Source organism: Corvus kubaryi, unplaced genomic scaffold (genome assembly GCF_017639235.1).
Source record: "Corvus kubaryi isolate FWS band 111438036 unplaced genomic scaffold, C.kubaryi_AGA036_p1.0 37301, whole genome shotgun sequence".
Lineage (NCBI taxonomy): Eukaryota > Metazoa > Chordata > Aves > Passeriformes > Corvidae > Corvus > Corvus kubaryi.
In genome coordinates this window covers 753,690-780,203 of record NW_024581094.1, presented here as the reverse complement: position 1 = coordinate 780,203, position 26,514 = coordinate 753,690, and the positions used below count along the sequence as shown (strand labels likewise).

The 26,514-nt window shown below is 48.7% G+C and overlaps 1 protein-coding gene across 3 annotated transcripts; it reads right to left on the bottom strand.

Moving 5' to 3' along the window:
* Positions 1–994: 994 nt before the first annotated feature.
* ACLY (ATP citrate lyase) lies at positions 995–26,452 on the bottom strand. 3 transcript variants are annotated; one of them, XM_042027889.1, is made up of 29 exons: positions 26,337–26,452; positions 20,598–20,767; positions 18,917–19,039; positions 17,845–17,907; positions 17,380–17,570; positions 16,352–16,431; positions 15,774–15,904; positions 14,287–14,405; positions 13,668–13,804; positions 13,221–13,282; positions 12,831–12,948; positions 12,533–12,687; positions 12,047–12,137; positions 11,620–11,649; positions 9,315–9,456; positions 7,410–7,578; positions 6,854–6,958; positions 6,425–6,621; positions 6,205–6,286; positions 5,747–5,857; positions 5,088–5,215; positions 4,802–4,895; positions 4,391–4,545; positions 3,825–3,975; positions 3,172–3,315; positions 2,881–2,994; positions 2,294–2,376; positions 1,980–2,056; positions 995–1,807 (listed from the first exon to the last, which is right to left on the bottom strand). In XM_042027889.1, the coding sequence occupies exons 2-29, from the start codon at positions 20,754–20,756 to the stop codon at positions 1,713–1,715; spliced, it is 3,306 nt and encodes a 1,101-aa protein (XP_041883823.1). In that variant the 5' UTR covers positions 20,757–20,767; positions 26,337–26,452; the 3' UTR covers positions 995–1,712. The 3 variants fall into 3 exon arrangements, with proteins under 3 accessions (XP_041883823.1, XP_041883824.1, XP_041883825.1); XM_042027890.1 differs by having other exon boundaries at positions 20,598–20,762; XM_042027891.1 differs by lacking the exon at positions 11,620–11,649 and having other exon boundaries at positions 26,337–26,451.
* Positions 26,453–26,514: the final 62 nt, after the last annotated feature.

Sequence of the window (26,514 nt, the reverse complement as noted above, 5' to 3'; positions counted from 1 at the left end):
CGCTGCACGGAATGGCGGCAGCGCCGTGAGGCGAGCCGGGAGCGGGGCAGCGCCCAGGACCCGCCGAGACGCCCCTTCCCCTCAACTCGGGACCACGATGGATCCCCGTCCCCTCAGTCCGAAAGCCCCCGGGACCTCCCGGGACACCGCGTCCCCTCAGCCCGGAGCCCTCGGGACTTCCCCGTATCCCCCATCCCCTCAGGCCGGGACACCCCGGGCTCTCCATCCCCTCAGCCCGGAGCCCTCGGGACTTCCCCGTATCCTCCGTCCCCTCAGGCCGGGACAGCCCCGGATCTCCGTCCCCTCAGCCTGGACCCCTCGGGACTTCCCCGTATCCCCCATCCCCTCAGGCCGGGACACCCCGGGATCTCCATCCCCTCAGCCCGGACCCCTCGGGACTTCCCCGTATCCCCCATCCCCTCAGCCCGGAGCCCCTGGCACCCGCGTCCCCTCAGCTTCCCCGCCGTGGGGGCGGCCCCGGTGCTGCCGGTGCCCCGTGCGCCATCGGGCAGCTCCGGTACCACGGACCAACACGCAGGCCCGGCTCCACTCGGAGCCTCTGGCAAGCCTGACCATTTTCTTCTTCCCCGTGCCCTCCCTGGCTGCACCTGAGGAATCAGGAATTCTCTCACTCCAACCAAGGTCCACGGGGTTGTTAATTACAATGAAGGGAGCTGTAGTCGGTTTTTTCATGTTTGCTATACACAGAGTGCAGTTCCCTAACTCTGGTATAATGCTATAGCCATCAGAGCTAGTTTATGTCCTTCTGTTTATTTCCTACTTTGCTAAATTTTATCATTTCGACCTACACTGAAACAGGCAAGGTGAAGTCTGTATGCAGTTTGATTTTTATTTCTCCCCGTTTAAGTCACCTGTAACAGACCCTGAGGAGTAATTGCTTTGAGGCTTGTTATTTTGCCAAATGAAAGCTTGTTACACATGCCCTTAGACACTATTTAGAACCAACCTGCAGAAGCCACACATAGAAAAAGAATAAATTAGTAATGTGTATTTATTTGAGTTTGGTTACAATACACAGACAAGGAGGACACTGAAATTATTACTGAGATATTTTTTCAGATAACATGAGTGACAGTGCACAGAGCAGCAGTCAGAGTAAAGGAAATTTTTGCATAAATACAGACACTTGAGTACAGGGATTTCACAGTTTTCACAGCAGTATGTTACAACTTTACACTTTAAATTACTACACCAGCTTGAGTAACATTGGTTATACATCAGCAGTGGTCCCAGGGTTCAGGTACAGTCAGACCAAGGATAAGAACATGATAAACAAATTGAAAAACAACCAACAACAAAAAAATCCAAAGTCATGGCTTATGGGAATGACAGGCACGTTCCCCTCATGGGAAAGGTACAGCTTGGTACCAGAGTTATGTTCAATAAGGCGTACCTATGAGCCAAACTCTACCCCCCAAACCCTAAATCTCTTCTGGAAACAAAATGAGAACAGGGAAAAAAAAAAAAAAAGGTGAGAGACAGTATTAAATACAGCAGGTAACAGAGGGAATAGCACAAGTTTTGGTTTTATTAGAGTAAGTTTCTATCCTTATAAAACAGTCACTTTGCACAGTTTGACCAGGCAGCTCAACATCTCTGTCCCAATGACGGTCCTTATACATCACAGTCCCACCGTGGCTGACCCCTGGACAGGCTTCTGTCCTCGTGCATTCCAAGGCAACACCAGCCTCTCACATGGTCATGTGCTCCGGTAGGACATAGGATATGTCATCCCAGGGGTGACGGTACAGACCCTGCTTCAATCTCTTCTGGTCCAGGTAGTGTCCTGAAATGGGAGTGGTTTGTGTTACAAAATTCCCATCCCTCCTCTTAGTCTTTGCCTTGAGTTGGAGTTCTGGAGTGCATTGAATGCCCCTGGGTTTCAGGTTTGTCTGGTGTTCCTGGGGCAGGGCAGCCCCAGGAGGAAGGAAAGGGCAGGGAGGACGCGGCAAACTCACCAATGAATCCCATACTCCTGCCCAGTACAAAAATGCCATTGAGAGCTCCTATATCAATATATTCATCTGCTTCTTCCCTACAAAAGAAAGGAAAATAAACGGTTCCTGGTAATCATCTATTTAAGGAATCAATCTCAGACAAGCTGGCACTTGCTCTAGTGCCAGAAGCCACACAAATTCCCATGACAGCTTTCTGCTCCCAAAAGCCAAGCCAGGCTATGTTTCCTTCCCAGTATCCTGGAATTCTGACCCCCAGGAGCTGGCAGTGCAGCTTCATGGCAGCATGATCCAAGAACAGCAGCCCCAACACTCACCGTGTGAAAGAGCCACAATTCCTGAGCACATCAACAAAGGCCACTCCAATAAAGCCATCTACATTCAGGATAAGGTTTGGTTTCTGAAATAAAACACACCCCAATAAGGATGTCAACAGTGCAAATGGTGTTCACCTGGCACCTTCCACTCTAAAGGTGACTTGAGGGCTGCCTGTAGCTGGGGACACACCAGCCCAGCGACAGAGAGGCTGCTCAGCAGCCTGAGCAAGAGCCACACTTATTTGGGGCTGGTTTTCCAGCATTCCCATTGAGAGGTCCCTCGGGTCAACCCCCATGAGGCTCCCTGGCATGGGCCAGTGCATGCGCCAAAGCCTCAGATTTACACCCAGCAGTGCCAGTGTGGACAGTGGCCACACAGATGATGGTTTGGCTTGTTCAGCATTTTCCTGGTAGCCAAATGTCTTCAGCCTTTCCAAACTGCTGCTGTACTCGGCCTCAACTCTACCCCAGACACAATCCCCAGCAACAATTTATGAAGCACTGCACTGAAAATAGAGCTGAGCCCCAGTCACTTTCCCTTCCCATGAAAACCAGTGCCCAGAGCAGTTCAATACTGGGCCTTTCACCTTGGAAGTTGTGATTTTTTCTACTTCAAGTGCGTAGTCCAGCAGCGGAGTGGCTGGGAAGTGCTGCTTCACATAGTCCTTGAGAATCTGAACTCTCATGTCAGGGTTGTTTATCTGCAAGTTCAGAGCACATTACAGTCAGTGATGTTGCCTCTTACAGATATTCTGCAGATTTGGGAAAATTTGGTCACTAGCTGCCTCTGAAACTTGCCAACTTTCTTTCCTTTGTTTTTGCTCTCCCCCACCCTTCCCTAAAAATCCCTCCAGTTTGTCCTAATGCAGTTTTCTTACTGATTTCACTCGGTGTCCAATGCCCATGATCAGCTTCCCTTCTTTCTTCATCTTATTCACAAACTCCATGGGGATAATCCCACTGTCAAAAGCTTTGCTGAACATTTTGGCCGCGGCATCCAGTGCTCCCCCAAACCGGTCACCCTGGGTCCAGGACACAAAGGCAACTACAGCAAAGGACTCCACAATTAAGATACAAACCCAAGATTATCTCCCCCATCCACTCTCTAGGTCCCTGTGGCATTCATGACATTAGAGTTGGGCAGGCACCTGAGAGAAAGCATCTGCTTATCTCTCACACGAGTGCCAATTTGGAGTCAGTGCATCTCTGCTAGAGACAACATGGGGGAAAATGCAATCCAAAGTCTGTTTTACTAACACTTGTCAGAGTTCAGGCAACCAAACAGAGTCAACACTGACAGCAATTTGGCTGCTACAAAATATTTCTAGACTCAGGATACAAACTAGTCTGGCTTACTGAAAAAATGGACCAGATTTGAAACAGAGGACTGAACTGTTAGAGTTGAAATTCAAGGTGTGAGTGGACAGACACCACCAGCCTGTGACTCTGCAGCCAATCCAAAAATTAATAGTAATAAAACCTAGAAGAGTAATAGTAACAAATCTAAACCTCCTGGATGTCAGGTACTCACAATAGTAAGAAGGCCTGAAGTGAGGCTTGAGACCAGATCTTTGCCAGCCCTGGCACAGACGATGGTGTTGTGGGCGCCAGACACGGCCGGCCCATGGTCTGCTGTCACCATCAGGCACATCTCGATGAACTGGCAGGCGTACCTGGGTAACCTGGGCACAGACACCACATCAGTCAGGGACAGAACACAAATGCAAATGTTTGTAAAGTCCCTTGTCTGTCCACAGTTGAGGTGACACAAGTAGAGAGTGTGCATCAGGCCTACAACACAGGAATTCCCTCAATGCACCGCAAGACTCATGGGAAACTTCATCCCGAAACTAAAACACACTGTATGCAGCCCAAAATGCTGATGTGGTGTCATGGAAGGAATACAGAGATGGCATTCCAGTGAATCTACCTTCACAAAGGAATCCTGGAGTTACTTTTTTTGCTTAAAAGTCTATTAATAAACAAGAAGAACTCCAAAGAATCTTATTCACAAACTCCATGGGGATAATCCCGCTGCCAAAAGTTTTGCTGAACATTTTGTGAAAAGCTTGTGAGCTTTCACAAGAGCTGCCTCACCTCCTCTGAAACCAGAGCAGGCCTAGAACCCCTCCAATTCCCATCTCCTCTTTGAAGACCTCAGTGATGGGCATCCCAGCATAGATCAGCTCCTGTCCTCGCTCGTCACAGATGCTGGTCATGAAGGAAGCTGGTTTGCGAATCAGTCCCAGCTCCTGAAATTGCAGCATAAAGACAGGATGTTAAACAACCCACACCAGCAGAAAGAGGCAGCACAGGGCAAAGTGGGCAAACAGCAACATCTCAGGCTTGCCCTTGGAGCACCTTCCACAGCCCAGAATCAGCACAGGCAGCAGCTCACAAGTAACACTACAAAGCACAAGGTATAACCCCAGTGTGGCATCCAGAATCACAGCAAATGCCCTGTCTGGTTCCAAGGAACCCAAAAGCAGGTAAACCAGCACAGCTCACCCTTGCCCATGAGTAATCCATTGGCACAGTTGGAGGAGGCACTTCCTCAGCTGGTTCAATCACTCTTTTGGCCACAAGATCCTGGTACACAGACCTAGGGAAAGAATCTATTCAGTAACTTTGGTCCTTCTAAGAAATCCAAGAGAGGTGATCTAACCCAGACCTTAAAACCCCACAATGAGTAGAAGTTGCTTTCCTTAAGCAGAAATATATTCCCTACCAGGCCAGAATCAGTGCCCTGACAGCTTTTGTTCCCTGCTGAAGGTGCCCTGTGAGTGTGACTTACTGAATGACCTCTCCCAGCTCATCGAAACTCCGGGGAACAAACACTCCAGCTTCCTTCAAGGCTTGATTCTTTGCTACAGCAGTTTCGGAGGCTTGGTTGGCACAAGCTCCTGCATGGCCAAACTGCACCTACAAACAGGAGAAGAGAGAGCAGTAAGGAATATGGGCTGTTACACCTGCAGAGAGTGGAACAGAAAAAAGCCCTGACTGGGAACACCAGTGGCTTCCACATCTGCATCCTCTGGGCTGCCAAAACTCCTGGTTACAGTCAGAGCCAGCAGGGCAATCACAGGGATGTTCTGACCTGGAATCACTCCAGGCTCATCCATTCATGTTCTGCCTCCCTAAACTGCCCCACTTCAGAACTGCTTAACATAGATCTTTGCCATTCTCTCTCCAGAAACAGGCAGCTATTGGAATTTGTTGCTTTTCCTGGGATCTTTAGGCTCCCTTCACGAGTAAGCAGAATCCCCTGGAAATTTCCCATGACAGAACTACAGAAGCACAAGATATCTTTATCGTTTATATTTATGAACTTTTGCACATTAAAGTTACTACTGCCAGTTCTGGAAGGTTTAGGTACAATGAGAAAAGTTGTGTTTTTCTTCCTGTTGTGGATATATCCTTATTTTGTGCATCTGCGCCCATATTTGCACATACCTCTGAGGAGAACATGGTGGCACAGGTACCAATGCACCAGCACACCACTGGCTTGGTGATCCGGCCTTCTTTAATGCCCCTGCAGATCTTGTACTCTTCTGTGCCTCCAATCTGCAGGGAGAGAGAGAGATGGTTCCAAACTGCACTTTTGATAAAACCAGCTCTGAGACACACACAGAAGCATTGCTGGGATTTTTTTTCCTTTTTCACTGAATAATGGCTGAAGTCTCAGAACAAAGGTTCCTGACTTTTTTTTTTTTTTTTTTTAAGTAGGGAAGACTGTGCTTGCCTGTGGAATACATTCAATTTCTTTTGATGAAAGCAGCAAGAAATAAAATTTGGATTATTCAGGAAGAGTAGAAGTAGCTGCTATTTAGCATCCTTGCAGCCAGGTCAGTTGCTTCCAAAACAAAAACCACACATAGGTATTTCTCAGGTAGTGAAGTGGTCTCACTCACCTCCCCCAGTACTACAATCATCTTCACTCCTGCAGTATCCTGATAACGCAAGACATGATCCATAAAAGTTGAACCAGGATATCTGTGTGCAATACAGGGGAAATGGTTTTATTTCATACTTTTCTGAAAGAAAAACTAATACCCAACCTGTCCCTTCTTTCTCCAAATTACCAACAATTCTTCTTGAAAACCAGTGTCTGCAGAAGGTGCCAACTCGTACCTGTCTCCTCCGATGGCCACCCCCTCATAGACCCCGTCGGTGGTTCGGGAGATGATGTTGTTGAGCTCATTGGACATCCCTCCAGAGCGGGACACATAGGCCACGCTGCCAGGACGGTACAGCTTCGATGCCAAGATGTTATCCAGCATGCCCCCTGTGTTGCCTATTTTAAAGCAACCTGGCTTGATCCCACCAACCTACAAAGGAATTAGAGAAAGGTGGAAAGCCTTTTAAAATCATGAAACTGAGAAATGCTTGTATAAGGCAGCCTTGTACAGACAAGGGAGGACAGCAAAGACATTAAGATGAGAGACTAACATGAACTTCCTGTGACTGAAGACAGAGTGCATTGTAGGATACACTTCATCCATCGGAGGAAGCTGATCTGAAGGTTAAGAAAGACAGGAGAAGACGGCCATCAGTACTTACAGTTGCAGGCCCAATGATGGTGACTCCCTTTTTATCAGCTGCCTTGATCAGTTTGCGCGTCAGGGCCTCCGGAATGCCCTCGGCAATAATGGCAATGGTGCGGATCTGCAGCAAGAGGAAGAAAACCATTGGTACCCCCAGGAGCTGCCCCTTGTCAGGCCCCTGAGAGGTCATACTTGGGAGGTCACTCTGTGCACTCTCATCCACGAAGGCCCAATGCACAAATCTGCAGCTGCCATGATCTTCACAACAGTCTCAATGCTCCGGTCAGGGAATTTTCTCCCCCTTGCACATCAGAGCAGCACTGTATTTTGATCAGCCTGAAGTAGCTACTGCTAACCAAGAAGCACCAAGTTCCTCTTAAATTGCAGCATTAGGATTTGCCAGGGACCCCCAGTATCCTCCTCACAGTTTGTGAGGGGTTAGAATTGGGGATTATCTACTAAGTCGGAAGACCAACACAATTTGCTAATGCCATCATGGTTTAAGAAAGACTGGTACCCTGCTGACAGGGTCTTCCTTCTTCTCTTGGGCTTCTTCTGGATCCTGTGCTCACCTGGGGATAATTCATGGTTTCCACGGTGCTGTCATAGGCAGAGCGCAGAGACGCAAAGTTGATGAGAACGTCCACCTCTGGGTGCTTCCTCATGGCATCTGCCATGTTCTTGTAGACTGGGATCAGGATTTCTTTGTGGCCCCAGTAGAACTTCTGCCTGTGGTCACCACTGTGGAAGAGAAGATGGGAAAGCCCTGACCTTAAGGCTGCTGGAAAGGCAAAGGGACACAGTGCATGCAGACAGAGGAGTTTACAAACCCCATTCTCAGCCCCCGAGACTGACTGAGACACTCACGAGCACGTGAGCGTGTGTGGGGAGGGACCATATGACAGCAGAAGGTTCTTCAGAGAATAGGACAGAGCAGCATATGGAAGGAGACAGGCTAATGGGGACAGAGGCATCCAGCAAGATGTATAAGCTCTCCCACAGTGAAGTTACCAGAGCCTTAACTCTACTCCAAGCTGGAAGACAGAATGAGGCACAGAAAGAGTAATGAATGAGAGGCGTGCAAAGCTGTGTCACTGGGCTGGTGCTAACACTGGACTGGGGGAACAGGAAACTGGTATCTGTGGTGAACAGCCAGGACAGCAATGGGAGGGCCAGTCAGCTTCCCAATCCTGCTACAGTGGGACTCTGCCCATCCCACAGACACTGGAGGGGAAAGTTTCACTGTAGGTATTTCATAGACAGTAGATGCTCTGACTGGAACTGCAGTGAAGTCTGACTGGGCAGTTATTTAAGCGTGTGGATACCGGCTGCGCTCCCATACCAGTACCTTCGTGACAGAACATTCCAGGTTTTGCCAGCCTGGCTCCCTCCAAAAGGTCAAGTAGAATCAGATAATTACAGGTAGCCTTAAACTTTAATCCCTATCGCTTTTTCTTCCTTAATCAACTGCAGCACTGCCAGGGGCTGCCACTCACCTACAGACATAGCTGTGCCTGCACTCAGTACTCCAAGGTTTGCACTTGCTGAGAAGTTATTACAGAGCTGCAATTACCATCAGAGCTGCAGAATAATTGTCAAGAGAAGTTCTCTGCAGGACAGAGGTTGATTAGACATCAGCTCTCCAGGATGTCTGTAAATACCACAGGAATGAACCAAGGCTCCTGCCTGGCTCTGGGCTCCCACCTCACTGTACTGGAAGTGACAGCTACTGTTTCCCTTCTCCCTACTCGCCCTGTCCCACAGGGAGACCCCCCCACACTGAGGGGGTACAATAAAACAGCTCATGCACACCCCAAGAGCCCCTCTCATCCCTGTAGGGATGACTAAAAGAGGGTGAACACCGCAAGGGAACTCTCTATCCAACTGAAGGATCCACAGGCTTCCTGCCTGCTAAGTGACCACTGCTATTGGAGAGAATATGAACAAGATTTTTTTTTTTTAAATTTTGTTTGGCTACATACCTGCTTTAGTCTGTCAGCAGAGCTGCTACGATTCTGGATAATATTTGGAGGGGTAATTCCTGCTGCTGCAGGCACAAATTAAGGTGTCTCAGACAAGCACACAGACAACAGCAGATGAGTGGAAGGAGCCTTACACAGCCTGCCTGCCTTTGCTGGGGGCTGGGAAGAAGCCCAGGTAGTCACACCTGCCTTACTCACTGAGTGAAGAACAGAATTTGGACATCTGTTAAAAGCGCATGAAGTGGAACTTCAGTTCTGCAGTGAACATTAAGCTGTTTCAACAGCGCAGCCCAAAATCAGTGACTGAAGGAAACAGAGCAGCCTACAAAGCCAACCCAGGGGTGGAAGGGAGCAGAGGAGAAGGTGTTCTCAGGATGGAGCAGGGATGGAGACCAGGGCAGAGCTCCACTAAAGAACCGCAGAGACTCAGAGAGGAGGAAGGTCACAGAAGAGTTGGAGGGAAATGGAAAAGCGACGCAGTCACAGGCTACTTACGTGAACGGATAAACCATGGCAGCCACTGAGGGCTCATCCCGGGAGCAAATGTAATCAAAGTCCAGCATTCCTTGGACAGCCCGGGTCTGCATCCCCCACACAATCGCTTTGGTGTGGCGGCTGAACAGTGTTGTGGCTTTACCTGCTCGGAGAGGGGAAAAATACCAAACCATGTTCAAACTGTACACCCGAGCAAGACACAAACTGCAACTTTGTCAAATGCCTGCTGAAAGGCTCCTGGATGAGTGCATTCCCCCCACCCCCAAACTGAACCCAAGAGATGAACTGCAGTTTGCAGGATGGAGTAGTCACACTGTCCAAATTAAGGAAGAAACTGTAGATGAAACAGCAACCCCTTCCCTGGATTCTGAACACAACAGCCAGGTTTTGGGGTTCACAAAATGGGCAAGCAAATCATAGGAGGGAGACTGATATAGGAGAAGAGAGAAGTGAAAACTGCCTCTCCCTTTCCTCTCATGGACCTTCCATCTTCCTCCCAGTTTTCTTATGCAAAGCTGAAGAGAACTTAGAATTTCCTTTATTTATTTGCATGTAGCCCACAGTCTGGGCAAACCTTGAGAAGTTGGTCAGGGCACCACAGTAGAATGACAGGAAATTAAAAAAAAAAAAAAAAAAAAGGCAGGAAATGGTGGGAACAAAGGAAGTAAAGGAGCTCAACATACTAAGGTTTTCTTTCCCCCTTTTTTTTTTTAATGATCAGAATCCAACACAAATTTGATGACTCCAAGAATTTATATATGGCCCAAAACTCAGCTTCAGGGGACAGAGTCACAGGAAAAACAAAAGTTCAGCCAGTGAAGATGGACTGTTGGCTTAAAGTCTATTTACACCACTTGTCACAGCACAACACTGAGTCTCTCCTTCTGACTCCAGGCAGAATTAATTTTAAAACTTGTAAAAACTCAGAGCTGGTCAAACTTGGGCTACTGCTGAGTTCTTTCTGGATTTGCATCAAAGGTAAATAGCACTACGGATTAAACAGGACCATTGTTCCTCTGGCTTCAACAAAAAATCAGTCCTTGCCCTCCAGCCCTACACATTCACAGTTCAGATTCACTGCAACATGACTTGTCATTAGAGAACTGCTTACCCTGAAAATTCTGTTTATCTTGCAGGTGCCTGCAAGGGGGTACCATGGGTACTCCCAGGAACACCAAAATGCAGACCCAGAGAGGCAATGCTGCTTGTCTGAGAGCACACAAGCAATAATCCAAGAATTCCCCTTCTACTGTCCCTCCTCACGATAAGGGAGGTAACCTGAAGCTCTACTTTGCCCCAAGTTCAGCAGTTTAGTCTCACCCGGCACAGAGCCCAACAGAGTCTTTAAGTCCCAACAGAATAACTTCACTTGATGCCTTAGGTTTTAACTTTCATATTTTTCAAATTCTGTACTGCTTAGTGTGTAACTGTGAAGTTTCTTGTAACCTGTTAATTTCTGCTCTCTTCTGCTAGGTAGACATAACAAAGCCTCTCCGGGCCTGCTCTTCAAGGACACCCAGACTGTCCTAGGCCCAAAAAGTATAAACCAAAGAGCCTGTAAGGGGGGCAAGTGGAGGGGAAATTACATCATTAAACTGAAGCTTTAATTGGAGAACTAACCCTGATATGCAAATGAACCAAACCTATAAAAGTGTGAAGAACTCATAACCTGTCATCCACCTTGGGGTCCATCTTGGCAGTAGCCTCTGGCTCCCCAGGGTGTACCTTTGAAGGCCTTTCAAATAAATACCAACTTTTACTCCCTTACTCCTGTCCAGTCTCTGTTTCTAGGAGGCCTCTTAAGGCATCACACTGAGCACAAGCTTTAATAGTTTGCTGGACTGATAAGGCAACATTTAGTTCATATGTGACTTTCTGTACTTCCCAAACCTGATAACCAGGGCCCCTGAACTACTTTGTTTCCCTTTGAAATAAGATACCAGTTATTGATCACAATGAGTGACTCCTCCTTTTGGAAGGCAAAGGGAACAGAGCTTTTCACCAGGTGCCTCAGGCTGTTCTTCTCTGTGATGGTTGTGGGGAGGAAGGGAAGAAAGAACAGTTTGTTTGAGACCTGGCCCTCTCTCCCCCAGAAATAGGAAGTATTTTTGCAAAGACATATGTGATCTGCACTTGAAAAACCAGATGAGAAGTTCACATGGTGACAGCTAAATATGCTGGGCAGGAGGGAAGGACCAGACAACACAGCAAACTTTTGGAGAGAAAAAACAGCAACAAAACCAAGAACTAAAAAAGTCAGCTGCCAGCGAGGCCAGGCACATTCAGCTGGTCACACAGGTCCTACCTGAACCAGGTCTCGAGGCTGGAACTGAATCTGTTAAAGAGAGAATCACTCATGCAACAATATGACAGAGCTGGCTGCTACCAGCCCACAGGCCAGGCACCCAGGGAGGTGCTGCAGCAGCCCTCCTCTCCACAGCACTCAGGGCTTTTGGGTTTGTTCTTGTTAAAAACAAGCAGACTGGAGCCCTCTCACTGTACTTCCTCTTGATGTGCTGTTTCTGAATATCCCAGCTTGGAGCAACTCTGACTCCGTGTGTATGAGCTCATAGCACAAGTGAGCTGCTAAAACACTTAACTACACTCAAAGATAGGCAGATACCACAAAACTGCTTCCCTTTATATCTAGAAAAAAATGCATTTGTCTCATGCCCATCCTGCCTTTGGGAACAGCAGAGCATTGCCAGCAGCATTCCCAGGGCTGAACTTACCAAGAGGTGCTGTTGGTTTTGCCTTCTTAGCTGGAGCAATACCATCTGGTTTGGACTCAGAGAAAGAGGCAGTTCTGCTCGGTGCTGGAGTCTGAAAGATTCAGAAGCCAAGTCAGTGAGGGACAGTGCTCCAGGTATGGCCTGGAGCAGAGAGGAGGAGACGGCCTCACTTTGGCTACACTGGTCTACTACAAAGAAGATGAGTTTTCAGATAGGACAGTTTCAGTCAAGTGACAGAAAACTGAATGACCCAGTGGGTTCAACAGTCACATTGTCAGCTTTGAGAGGCCACATTTTCCGCACAAGTGAGATGGGCATTGGGGCGGCCTCTCCTGATAAACTGCACAGGTAGAGTCACGCTGGTTTTCCTAAAGCTTCCTACAAACCCTAGCGGCCAAAATCCATTTCCAGCCTGTCTGGACAGAGGCTGCTGCCTTCATGAGGCTCTTCACCCATGTCCCCATCCACAGTGGGGAAGGAACTCACCGAGGGGCTGCCGCTGGCGTTGAGGAGGAAGTTGGCGGTGTGGGCTGCGGCGGGCGGCTGGTTGGGGATCGGCCGGTGGCCCAGCGCCATGCCCACGATCGCAGTCATGTGGGTCTCCGTGCCAAAGACATGGATGGGGATCCCCGTGGTCTTCCCTGTGGATGTACACAAGAGCAGTCAGCTTCCTCAGGGGGAAGCTCTGCCAAAGTGAAGCATTTAACCTTGAGAAAGCTCAGCAGAAAGCAAGTGGAAGAAACCAGACGCAAGAACAAGACTTAAGGAAAAGCTTGGTCCTTACCAACTTCTCCCATGACACGTAACCCTTCCTGGTAGTTTGGGCCTCCTCTTCGTACAAAGATCCTCACCTCATGCTCCTTCAGAGGGCCTTGGTAATCCTTAATTGCTCTCACAATGCCCTAAAAGAAACACACAGGACAGGTGACCCAGGCAGCCAGACATTTACCCTGTCCCATCATCTCAGGAACTCCTGGAAGAAATGGGCTATGAGCCTCAGCCAAACATGGAAGTGGGAAGAAAGGTCTGGGGCTGACAACTGGGTGTTTGCTGATGTTTGTGACTGGTCACTTACTTTAAAGGTGGCTATGAGCCTCAGCCAAACATGGAAGTGGGAAGAAAGGTCTGGGGCTGACAACTGGGTGTTTGCTGATGTTTGTGACTGGTCACTTACTTTAAAGGTGGCTGCTACATTGGTGAAGTTTGCAATGCTGCCTCCAATAATCAGGATCTTCCCTGTGGGAAAAAAATATAGGTAAATAAAACCATTTCAAGAGCAGAGTACTCCAAGATTATGAAGCAGTTAAGGAGAAAGTGAAACAAAGCTGCAGAGTAGCCAGTTGCGTTTAGTAGAAAAAAAAACCCTAAAGCAGTTGTATTTAGTAGAGCCTGGAAGATAAGAGCTTTGTACCAAGCAAGAATGTTTGATAAGGATCTCTCAGGCCCCATAGAAAACCACAAGTCCCCTCTCTGAAGCAAGAGCTGACAGAGGTTCTTTCAGAAGGCAGCAGTACATTGAAAGCTCTGCCAGGGAGAGCTAAGCAGAGTAACAGCCCAGATCTGTCCAGGTTTTTCTGCCAGACACAGCTTCACAGCTTTGGAATTGCAGCGTCTCCCTCACCTTCTGGGTGCTTCTCTCGGGTCATGAGGGAGAGGATGGTTTTAGCGTAGTCGTAGGTCTGCTGCTCGCTCGGGGCCCCTGAATATTCCCCGTAGTTCGCCAGTTCATTCACACCCCCCAGGTCACAAATGGTGTCACTGTAACAAAAAAAATTACCTATTTAAGAGATTAGCTATGATTTGAGTCACTATAAAGGTCCTAAAGTATTCCAAATCCCTGAGGAAGAGAGGGACAGTGCTGTCTACTGAAAACAAAGCTGCTCTCCTCTTGGTACCAGTGACTATTAATCTTGTCATGCTCCCCAGACACAAACTCAGTGGCCACCACAACAATCATATTACCCTCAACAGCCTCCAGCCAGCTTGTTTCTTTAGAAGTCAGAAAGGAACTGTATCTCTGCAAGAAACTGTATCTAACCCTAACCTTCCCAAAATTAAAGTCCCTACGGGACACTACGTTCCAGCCTGGTGAGAAATCTGCACAGCATCTTCATTCTGAAGAGATCGCAGTCACAGTATGGGAAAAATGGCTTTAGAAGAGCTCACTTTCCAGAGGCTGCAGCAATTATGCTCTCCCAGCTCTTTAAATCCTCCCCCTCTGGAAACCTTGCTTCCATTACCTGTACACCACTGAAGCACCACCACCAGCCACCATGGTCCAGATCCTGCCTTTGGGGTTCAGGATCGTAAGCTTCAGGCTGGCCCCACTCTTGGCATCCAGGTCAGCAATGTAGGCTTCCTGCAGAGAGAGCAGCACAACCTCAGCTTCCTCCTGCACCTGCCTTTTCCATCCTGAGGGTTCATAGTGCTGGGTGCATTTGGACACTCAGAGCAATCACATCTCATCAGCTACAGCAGAGGGACAGCAGAGCTACAGACACAGCATTTACCAGGGACAGAGGTCCTGTGCGTCCATCCCTCCATCACAAGACAGTCATAAAATCTGAACAGAACTGCAAAGTCTGTTCTGGCCTTATCTGAGACTAAGACCTGAGGAAATCTAAAAATCATCTCACCCACGGTGACCACTCTGGCTGTGCTGCAGCCAGGAACATAATCACTGAGAGCTGTAATTTGGCTCAACGTGGTGCTCCTGCAGCCCAGTGTGCCAGGCTGCTGAGCAGCACTTCATCAGTGTTCATTAACATTCCCAGCAAAGACTCTGCCATAACAACCTTCCCAGGGACTTGCAGATGGATGATTCAGAGACAAAACCTGAACTAATCCTTTTAAGAGCAAATTGAGTTGAGTGTTGGCATCCAGCAAGCTACATGGAAAAGAACAGCTAAATGGATTTCCTGGCCACAGTACAAAAAACCTTCCAACTGAAGCATAATTATAATTATTAAAATGAAAAAGTCAGGACAGAAATCTTTTTAGAGGGAAAAGAACAGACCCCTGAAATAAGTAACAGAATAATTAAGGAGAGAACTGTACTTCCAACAGCCTCTGAAGCTGCTGGGACCCATATCTGGAGCAGTGCTTGTGCATCCAGCAGTACAGACCCAGGGAATTTGGAGAGGGAAGAGGCACTGCTAGACAAACAAAGTGCTGCCTGCAGGCCTCATCTTGTCCTTGCTTTTTGGAAAAACGGGTGTATTAACAACTTCTTACTTAAAAAGTTTCAGAGATGGTGATTATTTTCTCTGGATTCACACTTGGATGCAGCATTTGCACACAGCTGCTGCTCTGCTCTCAGAACTGTCACTGAAACACTGAGGGAGCATCAGCTCCCACAGGGCTCCCAGTAACCACTGCTCTAGCAGAAAAATAGTGATGCTGAGGGGAGCAACATGGGCAAGAAACCACAGAAGGAAGCTCTGCATGGGTACAGAGCTCTGGCACACAGCTGAGGAAAGTTAAATACCAGCCTCCATTAAAAAAAGTCAATTCTGAATTAAAGAACTGACCAAACAGAGCTGGAAAGCAAACCCAGTTCAGAGTGTGATTCTGAGCAGTCCTAGGACCACAGCTACCTGTGCACAGGTTATCATGGACAGCACTGCCAAGGTGACACAGCAACAAAACCACTGGAAACCATAATGCCACAGGCATACAAGCAATGATGAATTCAGGACACAATGAAGGAATTCCATCTGTCACTTGCCTCAGGGTAAGCTTCCCTGCCAAAAGGAGGGGGGAACTCCACATCCCCCCACTTCACTTTGCAGATGTAGTCAGCCGTCGCGTCAATCTTCGCAGCCAAATCAAGGATGTAAACACCATCCTTAGTCACCACTGCAATGAAAAACATCACAATTAGCTCTGGCTTGTACAGAGACAAATATTTACTCCAACATGTGTGATCTCCACGCAGAGATCATTGCAAAAGCTGGGAGACTGCTGTTTCCCCTGGCACTGGGCTATATCTACCAGCTCCAGCAAATTCCCTGAGGAATTATCCAGTAATTGTGGCCATGGTCCAGACTCTGTCTCAGGGGCTGTTTTGTTCTAACAATGATATTTTTACATTCTTCAGTTCTGCTTTAACATTCCTTTCAAGGGAATTTTTCATTTCCTCATTTTTAATTCACTGAATGAACAGCTCGAAGACATATCACTGCCACTTCCGTACTTCTGCACATGGCACCTAGTGCTGTTGTGAATTACAGAACCCAGAGAAGGATCAAGAACACATTCCAGTATTTCAGAACAGAAAGTTCTGCTCCCAAAAATATCCATTACCTAATGGATTGATCTCAAGGTACGTAAAATACAGATCTTCATAAAGGTTGAACAGGCCACAGATGAAGCTGGCCAAGATGCTGTACAAAAAAAAAAAAAGAAAAAGAAAGTAACACAAGTTAATGAAAGCAGCCAAATCCAAGTACAGCCTACTCTGTTCGTTGGTATTAGTGGCAATCTGCAAATCTACTTGGCATCAATTTCTTTCATTCTCATTCATCTTCTCTGGATGGAGCCCCGGTGATGGATGACTCAAGGGAAGGAAGACCTTCATGACTCATTTTAATTACCCTCCACCAAACTCTGCTGAGGACACAGTTGCTCACAACTGTCAGAGCTGTGCAGTCTGATTTATCTCCCCACAAGACAGAAGCGCATCATTGCCTCCCTGCTGAAACCCATCTTTGTCAGATCTGAGCTTCGTTAGCTGTGCTGGGGAGGAGGCTGCAGTGAACTGATGGAGTGACAGGCTCCTTCAGCCCTTCAGTACTGCACAATGTCAGCAAGGATTACGCTATGTTTGGAAAAATCATGACTCATATTAGGATAACTAGGTATGGGCATCTAATTGAGGGAGATGCAGAAGCCTTGAGATCTACAGATAAGCCTGCAGGAGAAAGAACAGGAGAATAACTTTGGAGACCAGGCCAGAGCAAGGGAGAGGGAAGTTCTGAATTAGCAGTCAGATTCACATCTCGTCACCATTTCACAGAACAAAAGAAACTTCTATGCTGGCACAAAGGATCAGAATTCCGTACATGTCTCCAGTCTCAGGTTGAGACCTGAGCAGGCTGACAAGTGCTGCTGCCAACTAAAGGCTCAGCACTAGGAAACCTTATTTTTGGGTTTTACAGGCAGCTCAGATAAGTCAGAGAGCTTGGATTCAGGATGCATGGCATATTCTGGAGAGCAGCAAGAAGGGCAGGAGAGTGAACTTCAGGGTGAACAAAACAGATGGATGTGGCACTGGGATAAAAGAGAGCAGCTACTGCACGGCTGGTCCTTCCCAGAACTGCATCTCTACTTACTCCTTCTTGTCAGCCGGTGCATGCTGCAGGAGATGCTTCTTCACATCCGATTCACTGAGCTTCTCATCCACTGCCACGAGCAGCTTCTGAGCTTTGGCATCCACATCTCCCACATCCACACCCCCTTCATGGTGGAAGAGCACGTAGTCTCCCTCACGGGCAGCGTATATGCATACGTAGAACTCTTCCTCCTGTGCCACAGAGCAGGGACAAGCATTAACCAGTGACACCCAGAGAAGACCCTGGAGAGGTTCTCGTGCCAATGCTGGGACTGGGGCAGCTGAGGCCACCATCAAGCTTCCCAAGGAGCAGCAGTGCTGAAGTGGCCCTAACGCTGCCCAGGGTGTGCACCAACACTCTCAGCTCAACAGCAATTTCCCAAACTCCTGCTTTCTCCACTGTGCCAATCCAGCTAAGCATGCAAGTCCAGAGAGATTTAAAAGCCCACTTTAATGGTGTACTAACCTGTTTGTGAGGGACGAAGGGTTCAATCAGAAAGTTCTTTAGGATTCCCTTCGCATTAGCAATCTGGGGACAGAAAACAAGGTAAACACCCATAACCACTTGTCCAGCACATTTGTGACAGCATAAGGAAAGCTTTGAGAATTAATCAGCGCTGCTCTAAAATTGCTCCCTCTCCACTGTGCCTCCTGAGGAGCCACTCCTCCCTCTCCAGCACTGCATTCAGCACTGTCACCCCAGGATATCTGGTTACAGGAGTCAGTCACCTTCCCCATCTCCTAACAGGACAGAGGGGTATCAGAATTACACCAGGACAGCTGCTCTTCTCTCCTGTCCCAGAGACAGCACTGTCACTGGGCCCTGCTCAGCACAGTGAGACACAAGGGCTTGAGCTGCTCTTGGAGTAGTGGAAAATTCAGAAGTGAGGAACTCCTGAGCTAGTGGCAGGAGTAGAGGCATCAGAGTACTGCTCACCCTGAAATGGTATCAGGGAGCACAGAAGAGCAAGAGAATCCTTTAGCCTCTTATTATGGGTCCAGGAATTGCTCAGTGTAGGCACTTTTCCGTTATCCAAATCCACGTTTCCAGGCTCAAGAGACATTGGGGGATACCCCCTGCTCCTCCGGACACCAGTGGTCCCAAGCCTGTGGCCCAGTCCTTGCTTTAGATATGGTTGTTGTATTGTGGTAAAGGAGTAATTTCCACACCCATCATTTTCCCAGTGGGGAGCACTCAAGACGCAGTTCCTGCTGTTTCCCAATCCTTCAGGCAACCACACCAGCTCGGAGCTGGAGCCAGTGGCAAATCAATCCCAGCAGGGCCAAAGGCATAAATTCCTTGAGGCAGCACAACTCCATCAGCTCCCAACACACGGCAGCAGGGATGGCAGGCACTTCATTATCATTAGCATTGCACTCTCATTCCCAGGAAAATAAATATTACAGGGCAGCACTGAGTTAAAATAAGGACCTGAAGTAACACTCAATCATCAGCCAAAACACACGGGGTGGCTGCAGTAGAGGACCAGTTTATGACAACTTTTATACTGTCCTGGGAACAAAAGGGAAGCACTCACCGTGGTTTCCTGGCCCAGGCGCTGCTTGAGCCAAGCCTTCACCTGATCCAGAGTGAGATTAATCCCAACCAGTCCAAGCTTCCCACGTCTCTTGATGAGCTGATCTGGCTTCACCACTAAACGCTACAAAGGTTGGGCAAGAGATTTAAAGGAAGTAGCATTAGAAAGTGACTTTGGTCAAGTGGTTCTCTGCAGATAGTGAAGTAAAAACCTACATCAGATCTGCACAGCACATGTCCTTGCAAAATTCCTTTAATCTTAGCAAATCCAGCTCCTGGTACAATATGCCTGCAGGTTCAGGTTTTTTTATGCTGTACTTTGAGAAAAGCTGCCTTGTTTCTGCTCAGCTGTGAGCAGACATCAGAGACTGAGCCGACAGTTTGTTCTGGCTTTTTTTGATGAAAAAACTCAATAAAAGTCATGGCAGACACAGTCAGTTGCTCACAAAAAAAACCCCTAACAACTCCTGCTGTCACTACACTTTGCTTATGAGACTGGCTAGGGCCAGGGTCATGCACATTTCAGCCAACTGATACCCACAGAAAGCTGCTCCTGGGTTACACACATCTCTAGCTTGCAAATATCTTTTTAAAAAACCAAACTATAACTGGGTGTCATTCTCCTGTACTGCTGATATGTCCTGGAACTCCAGCAACTTAAGAGCCAGAACACATCGTGTTGCAGTACAGGACACTGAGCATGGTCTTTTGCCACTCAATGGTGGTTCAGTTACTGAGCAAGATACATGTAATATTCTGTAACTTCAGTTGTTACACAGGATGTGTGGTGCATTGTCTTATGAGACCTTGCTCAGCTAGCTGCAAGGGTCTATGTGCCCATTCTCATGTAGCCAGCTTCTCAGATCAGTAAGCTGCAAAGAATCTGTATATCCCGAATCTATATGTCCCTTTTCACGTAACCAATCTCTCACAATGGTCTTGCTGCTGGATCCTGAAGCCCTTTCCAGCCTTACAGAACCTGCCTTAAAGGCCCAAGAGCATCCTTGCTCCCTTTTGGCTTCCTGCAAGGCTTTTAGAAGCACTGCTGATCTCTTCCTGCAGTTCACTCAGGCACTTGAGCATGGAACATTTAATTAGTGCAGGCTTCTATCAGTCAGTCAGTCAAGGACTATGAGACATTCATGTTCTCCAGCCAATGACTTAATATAATTAACCACTGGAAAGGAGCCAGCTTAGACAGCTAATAAAAAGAGCTCTGGGTATGTTTTCTCTACAGAAAGTATGAGGATATGAGACACAAAGAGAAAAGATTTTGCACTGAATAATTAAAAAAAGGAAGTTCTCCCTGACCTTTTGCTTGGATTCAAGAAAACTAAGCAGTGTCCTTACTGGACATAAAAGCCAGACACGGAGAGAGCACTCCCTGATGTCAGAGAGCAAGACTTTGAAAACAGGGACTGACATTTCTGTCTGAACCAGCCTCCTTTACCTTCTGTGCAGTTATGAGCAACTTTTTCACAGCTATCTCTGCTCGTGTATTTCACAGTCTTAAGGGAATAATCGGCCCCCCAGGTGATACTGAGCCTTGAAGAAAGGTTTGTTTCTTCATCAGGGTTGGGAATGACTGTGGCAGAGCAACAATAGCAACCAGTCCTTTGGGAAGGATCTGGAGCAGTGCTCAGGTGCTCCAGGAAGGCAGGTCCTGCTGTCCCTGTCCTTACCTCGCTCAGGAGCCATGGGTGGTCCTGTGTGAGCCGTGCCCAGTCCGTGGCTGGGGTGACCCGGGCATACTTGAAGCGGTTCTGGATGGCAGAGGACGTGCAGATGTACTTGTACAAGAACTCCTTCCCCGTCTGCTCAGAGATGGCTTTGGCTGACATGGCTACCTAGTCTGGATGGGGAAAAAACCACAAATCCATCAGGAACAGAGACCTGTTCTGGCCAAGAACTCCACATCACTCAGCTCAACACAAACCCAAAGCAAAAAAAAGTCTCCCTGTTACGCGTAAGATCATAAAACTCCCCTGATAAGCAAGAACTATTCATGTTACTAAAACTTCTACCCCATTCCCCTGTCACAAACACTCTTTTCATCCAGCCTTGTCTGCAGGGAAAGGCAGAGTCCCTGCAGCTTGTCCCAGCCACCAAACCTTTCCTAAATCCACAGCTTGGAGCATCCCCTCATGTCCAGGGCAGTGCCCAGCTCTCTCCAACGTTGCAGCACCCCGGGTTTGCTGCTGGGGGGGTCTGTGTAACACACCTACCACCTCTCCTGGTGCAGTTCCAGGGAGGGAACCCCTCCCTTGCACCCACTCCTCTAAGGCATCATGTATTTCCAGCCCAGCCTGACAGCAGACACATCAGCAATGCCCATCCCTTTTCTAAAGGGAAAGGAAAACATTGCCAGGATTACCAAAACCTAAATAGGTTACAACATTGTTTTCTCTTGTTTCAGAACCAGGTTTCTTGGAAAGAGCTTCGCACCTGAAAGAATAAGATGCTCAAGACAACAAAGATTAAGGTTAGACTGTTTGGTTTGGTTTGGGTTGGTTTTTTTTTAAGAAAAATTCCTAATTCAGTCCCTTTCCTATGGACGGTTTTCTTCTCTTTTCCAGTATATTCCAAACTGATGTAAGCAAATGATTTCTGACCTCAAGGGTGTAACTATTCTTTTTGATATGCAGCAACAAAGTCATAGGTGTCTAAGATGCATTTATTTTTAGCTGTCATAAACACTTATTTAAAAGAATACTTCATCCCAGTGATCCTGTCTGCATGTGTCACACATCAGAACTGAGTGCTGTGATCAGCCAGCAGGTTTGGTACGTCTGGGGGGTCAGACTGCTGACAGGGAGGCTCAAGCAGCAGCTCCTCCTGCATTTTGAGTAGCTGGGGTCATGTCACTGTTCCTCAAGCACAGCCAGTGTGGCAGGAAACAAAAGCACGCTTGGGATGGATTCTGGGAGAGCTGCAAAGCAGAACTGCACCAACACAGAAAAGAGGAGCTCAGATGCCCTCTGAACACCTGGACAGCCAAGTACTAGAGCAGCTCAGTAAGACTACCTGCCCTCGCAGAACAGATACCCCACGTCAGACCCGCAGAGGGAAACAGTTTATGAACTCCAGTTATTTCTTAAGCTGCCCTCTGGGTAATAACCATCAGTAATCAGCTGGGCTATTCATCCTATAAGCAAACACAGTACAGCCAGCGATTAACTAGCCATAACTAGAAATAAAAAACTTTCTCCCTAGACCAGGAAAAAGTTAGTCAGAGGCAGGTTACATTCCCTGAGCTTCCAGAACCAAATAGGTCAGACTGAGTTAAGTGCTATTACTGAAAGCTGGTAACTAAGCTTAAGGACCAGCAGTCAGCTTTGCCACTGACATACTTTCAAATGCAATTCCAGGGTTAAAAATCACAAAGGCAAAGCTACAGAAGGGGCAAAAAGACAAAGAACAGCAGGCCTGCTTTCAAAGAGTTCTGATGTAGAACCTGAACACGATTGCAGCACAGCTCCCAATTTAATCCCATTTCAAAACGGGATCAGACGATGTTTCTGCAGCACTCCATCTTTCATCAGAATCAACCCCCACTCCTGTCACTACAAACACTTGATCCTAACACCCCTACTGAAACAGCCCCTGTCGGTTTGTTAGCCCAGTGCCAAAGCCAAGGTGGCCCGAGAAGAGGGAAACTCTTGTGAGCAGCCAGAGGAGACCAAACCCCAAACCAACACCCCAGCCTGATCCTACAGGCACACACAGACATGCTCCCACAGGCACCACGCCGCTGCCCGGCCTCAGAGCTGCACACACACAAGTCATCTGTACTGCAGAGCCCAAAACTTTCCATTGGAATTTGTACTTTAAGCAGAGCTATTTCTGAGAGCAAACCCTGCTCCTGCAGTACCTGCAGCCACAATTTGTTCTGCCTGGGAGGAAGCTGTAATACTCCTGCTTCAAACCCCTTCGAAATTCATCAACTCCACAATCTGCTCAGGGCCTGTCCCGGAGAAACAGGGTCACATTTCACTGCAGCACAAGCAGATGGGTAAAAGAAAATGGCAAACATATTTCTTTTAAAAACCCAAGTATTTGTCATTTCTCCAGGGTGCCACAGAGCCCCGGAACAGCACTGCAGAACTTCAGTCCACATTTAAAAATTAAACCACTTAGGCTGATGCTGGTTATGCCAACGAATCTCCTGCAATTGCAGGAAACTGGACCCAGGGTGTCCCTCAGGTCTTATTAAGTCTAGTCCTTAAAAAACCTCAGTGGGAACAAGTGACATTTCTTAAACCTGAGGGACAGAAAGAGGAGCTGTTCCTCTCTCAGAACCATTTCTGGTCATTTTTATGCTGCTCCATTCCACTGCTCCTCTGGTTTCCCTCACAACTTCATCACCTCATTTTTGAAGTAACACTACTGGGGTAAAGAAAGGAAATTACAGAATTCTTACAATAGCAGTAGATGAAAAATAACATCCTTGTGTCATGGCAACAGAACAGCAGGAATGAGGCTGTTCTGACCTTATCTGCCCGAGTTTCACATTTCCTAAACATTAGCAAGTCTTTAATCACACCCCTCACTCAGTTTTTCCACCGTTCCTCATGGGACAGAGAGCACAAAGCAATTGCTTCAGTCTGCTGAACTGTTCAGCTAAGAGATCAGCAGGAAAATAATCCATAGGGCATCAGCAATTCCTGGCTGTGTGTGCTCGTGCAGGTCCCTTGACAATCAGGGAGACAGGATCAAAGCAGGTCCATTAACTCGCTGCATCTGTTCTGCAAACACCAGGCAGGGGGACAGACTCATGTCACTACAGATGCAGAGGAACCGAATCTCCCCAGTTTCCCAGGAATGAGCCAGGTTCAAACTCTTATCTGTCAGAATAATCTTATTTTCAGCCATGTTTAGCACCTGCAGTGCTGACCAGTGCTGGGGAGAGCAATGGCTGCACCTCTGAAGAAAAACCCAAGAAAAAAATCCCTTTCTCTGCCCAAAACACAAGCTGTAGGATAACAACGTTCTTTTCTGTTGCTCTGTTCAGCATTCATTAGCCAAGACTGACCTGCAATTTTCTCAGCACTTCAGGTCCCAGACCTTGCACCCACCACAGACAAGGGCAGATTCATGTCAGCAGCACAAGTGCCACAGATTTCCATGAATGATTGGCGTTCATTTACTAAGGCTCCAACACAAACAGCTTCCCTGCAACACCTCATTGACCCTTCTCTTGCCATCCATACCCACCAATTCAAAAAGAGCTGGATTCCAGCCTTTGCTAGCAAGTCCAGAGCAAGTAAGACACATGGATTAGATCATATTTTTGGGAGCTCAGCAGCACGTATTCCCTCAAAACATCACCTGTCAAATATATGCAAAGAAGTTGATGCTTGGGGAAAGTTCCCTGAGTGTATTGACAGAGAAAATCAGTGGGATGGTGGTAAGGCAGGCAAGACTCCTCGAGCTGGATGTTGTGTTTGCTGTGACACAACTGCTACACCTGCCCCAATATATCAGCAACCAGCTGAAGAGGGCATGTAACAAATCCAAAAGAAACACGGATGGAGAAAAAGGGAGGCATTCCTGACACAGAACCCAGGTAAAGTCTCCCTGACTCCCAAGAGATCAATGATGTGGTACTGTTCAGAGTGACAGAGTCTGTTCCGCAAGGGGAGAGAAAGTATGGCAGACATTGATTTAGTTTGTTTTTCTTCAGACCAGAAGAAAAGATGTAACTCGGCTTCACCAGTCTGTGTTCACACAGAATATGCTGCTCACACATGGAATTCTCTGAGATCTGGATTGGTACCGTCCTCCAATCTCACCTGAACGATGTTTCTGCAAGGAGGAAAGGACTCCCTCCCCAGTGAAAGCTTGACACCCACTCTCTCAAGAATTGTGTCAACAAACCCACACCGTAAAGCAGCCTTCCCCCTCCATCCCGGGTCATTTATTAACATAGTTCAAGCCCAGCCACTATTTTCAGCCCACGGCAGCATGAAAAGTTACATCAGCTCCCACCTGGCAAACGCGTGCATTTCATCAGAGGATGGTGAGGGCTCAGTGCCGTGGCCAACGGGAGGTCATGGTCCCGCACCTGTGGTTGGGAAACGCTGTGCGGGGTGATGCAAGGAGGTGCTGCATGCCCAGCTCTGGGGGAGGCTCCCTGCACACATGGAATCTCTGAGAAAAGCACACAGCCAGGGAGGAGCACGGACTGGTTACATGTGGGTAACAGAGCAGCAGACAGGCTCCCCACAGCTGGCGGGCACCCAGTGCCACAAGGGGGGAATTTGGGAGTTCTGTCATTAAAGATCATCTTCTTCTACAGCCTTGGGGCTCCTTAACAAGCTTACTCCTTAAAGCACTTGCCCAGTGTACAGCAGTAACAGGTTCCCTGGCCATCGTGGCTGGGCAGGACTTCCAACTGTGGCTGTCCTTGCTTAGGAACCACTTCAGGCAGTGCTAGAACAGTGGGAAGAGCCCTGATACCCAGAGAGAGCTGCAAAGTCTCACATGCAGGAAACCCAACAGGGTTTGGCACCACAGAGCTGATACTCGGAGCTCCAAACCCAGTTAGGGATCAGAAAGAGTACAAACAGGATAGTCAGGGTGCACCTCAGTTTCCAGCCTTTAGACACTACTGCAGACAACAGAGTGTTCAACCGAGAGAAGGGAGAGTCTGTATAGCAGGGTGAGAATTTCGAAAGCAGCAAGACAAACAGGAGGTGTTTGCAGGCAGCAAACAGGAGAGCTGGAACACAGCCAGCTGTCCCGGGAAGGGAGCGACACACGGGCTGTGCACGCTGCTGCTCGTACGGCCACAGCGAGATCCCGACGCCGGGCTGCTCCTCCAGGATGGCCACGAAAGGATTTTCCTTACGGCAGGGAATGCAAGTGCTTTGACCAAGGCCCCGTTGGACCAGGGGCGAAAAACGCGTAAAGCCGGAGCCCTTTCCCAGCCCCTCGGTAATCTCTGCGCTGTGCCCACCGCACACTGCCGTACCCCAGAGCCGCCCCGGCCACCGGGACACTAGCGGGCGTCAGCACCGCTGCGAGGAGACTCCGGCGGAGCGGCGGCGGCGGCGGCGCCCGCAAGGTCAGGGGCGGCCGTGCCGGTGGGAGCGAGGGGCTCTACTCCGGACCGTACCGGGACGGCCGGCCCCCGCTCCCGCCGCACATCCGCTACTTGAGCGAGCCCGCGGCGCTCCCGCGGGCTGCGGGCCGCTCCCGGAGATCGCCCGCCCTACCGCGAACTATCGGGGCCGGGGCCGGCCAGGATCAGCGCGGCTCCCGGCCCGTCGACCACCCCCACTCCCGCGCAAGGCGCGTGGGCGCCGCGGCAGCGCCAGCAAAGCGGCGGTGCGAGGCCCCGCCATGTGCCGGGCAGAGTCGCAGCCATTCTCCGGGGCGGGTGGGCCCCGCCGCAGCGGCGCAGCCGCCCCGGCACTCACCTGAGCCCCGCTCGGCCGCTCTACCCCGATCCGCTGCCGCTCCGACCCCACTCGCGTCGCCGCCACCGCCTTTTGTTCGCGGAGCGCGGCCTCCCCGGCCCATCGGGCTACGGCCGCCGCCGCCTCCCATTGGCCGCCGCCACAGCCACGTGTGCGTTGCCTGAGCGCCCGCCGCGCG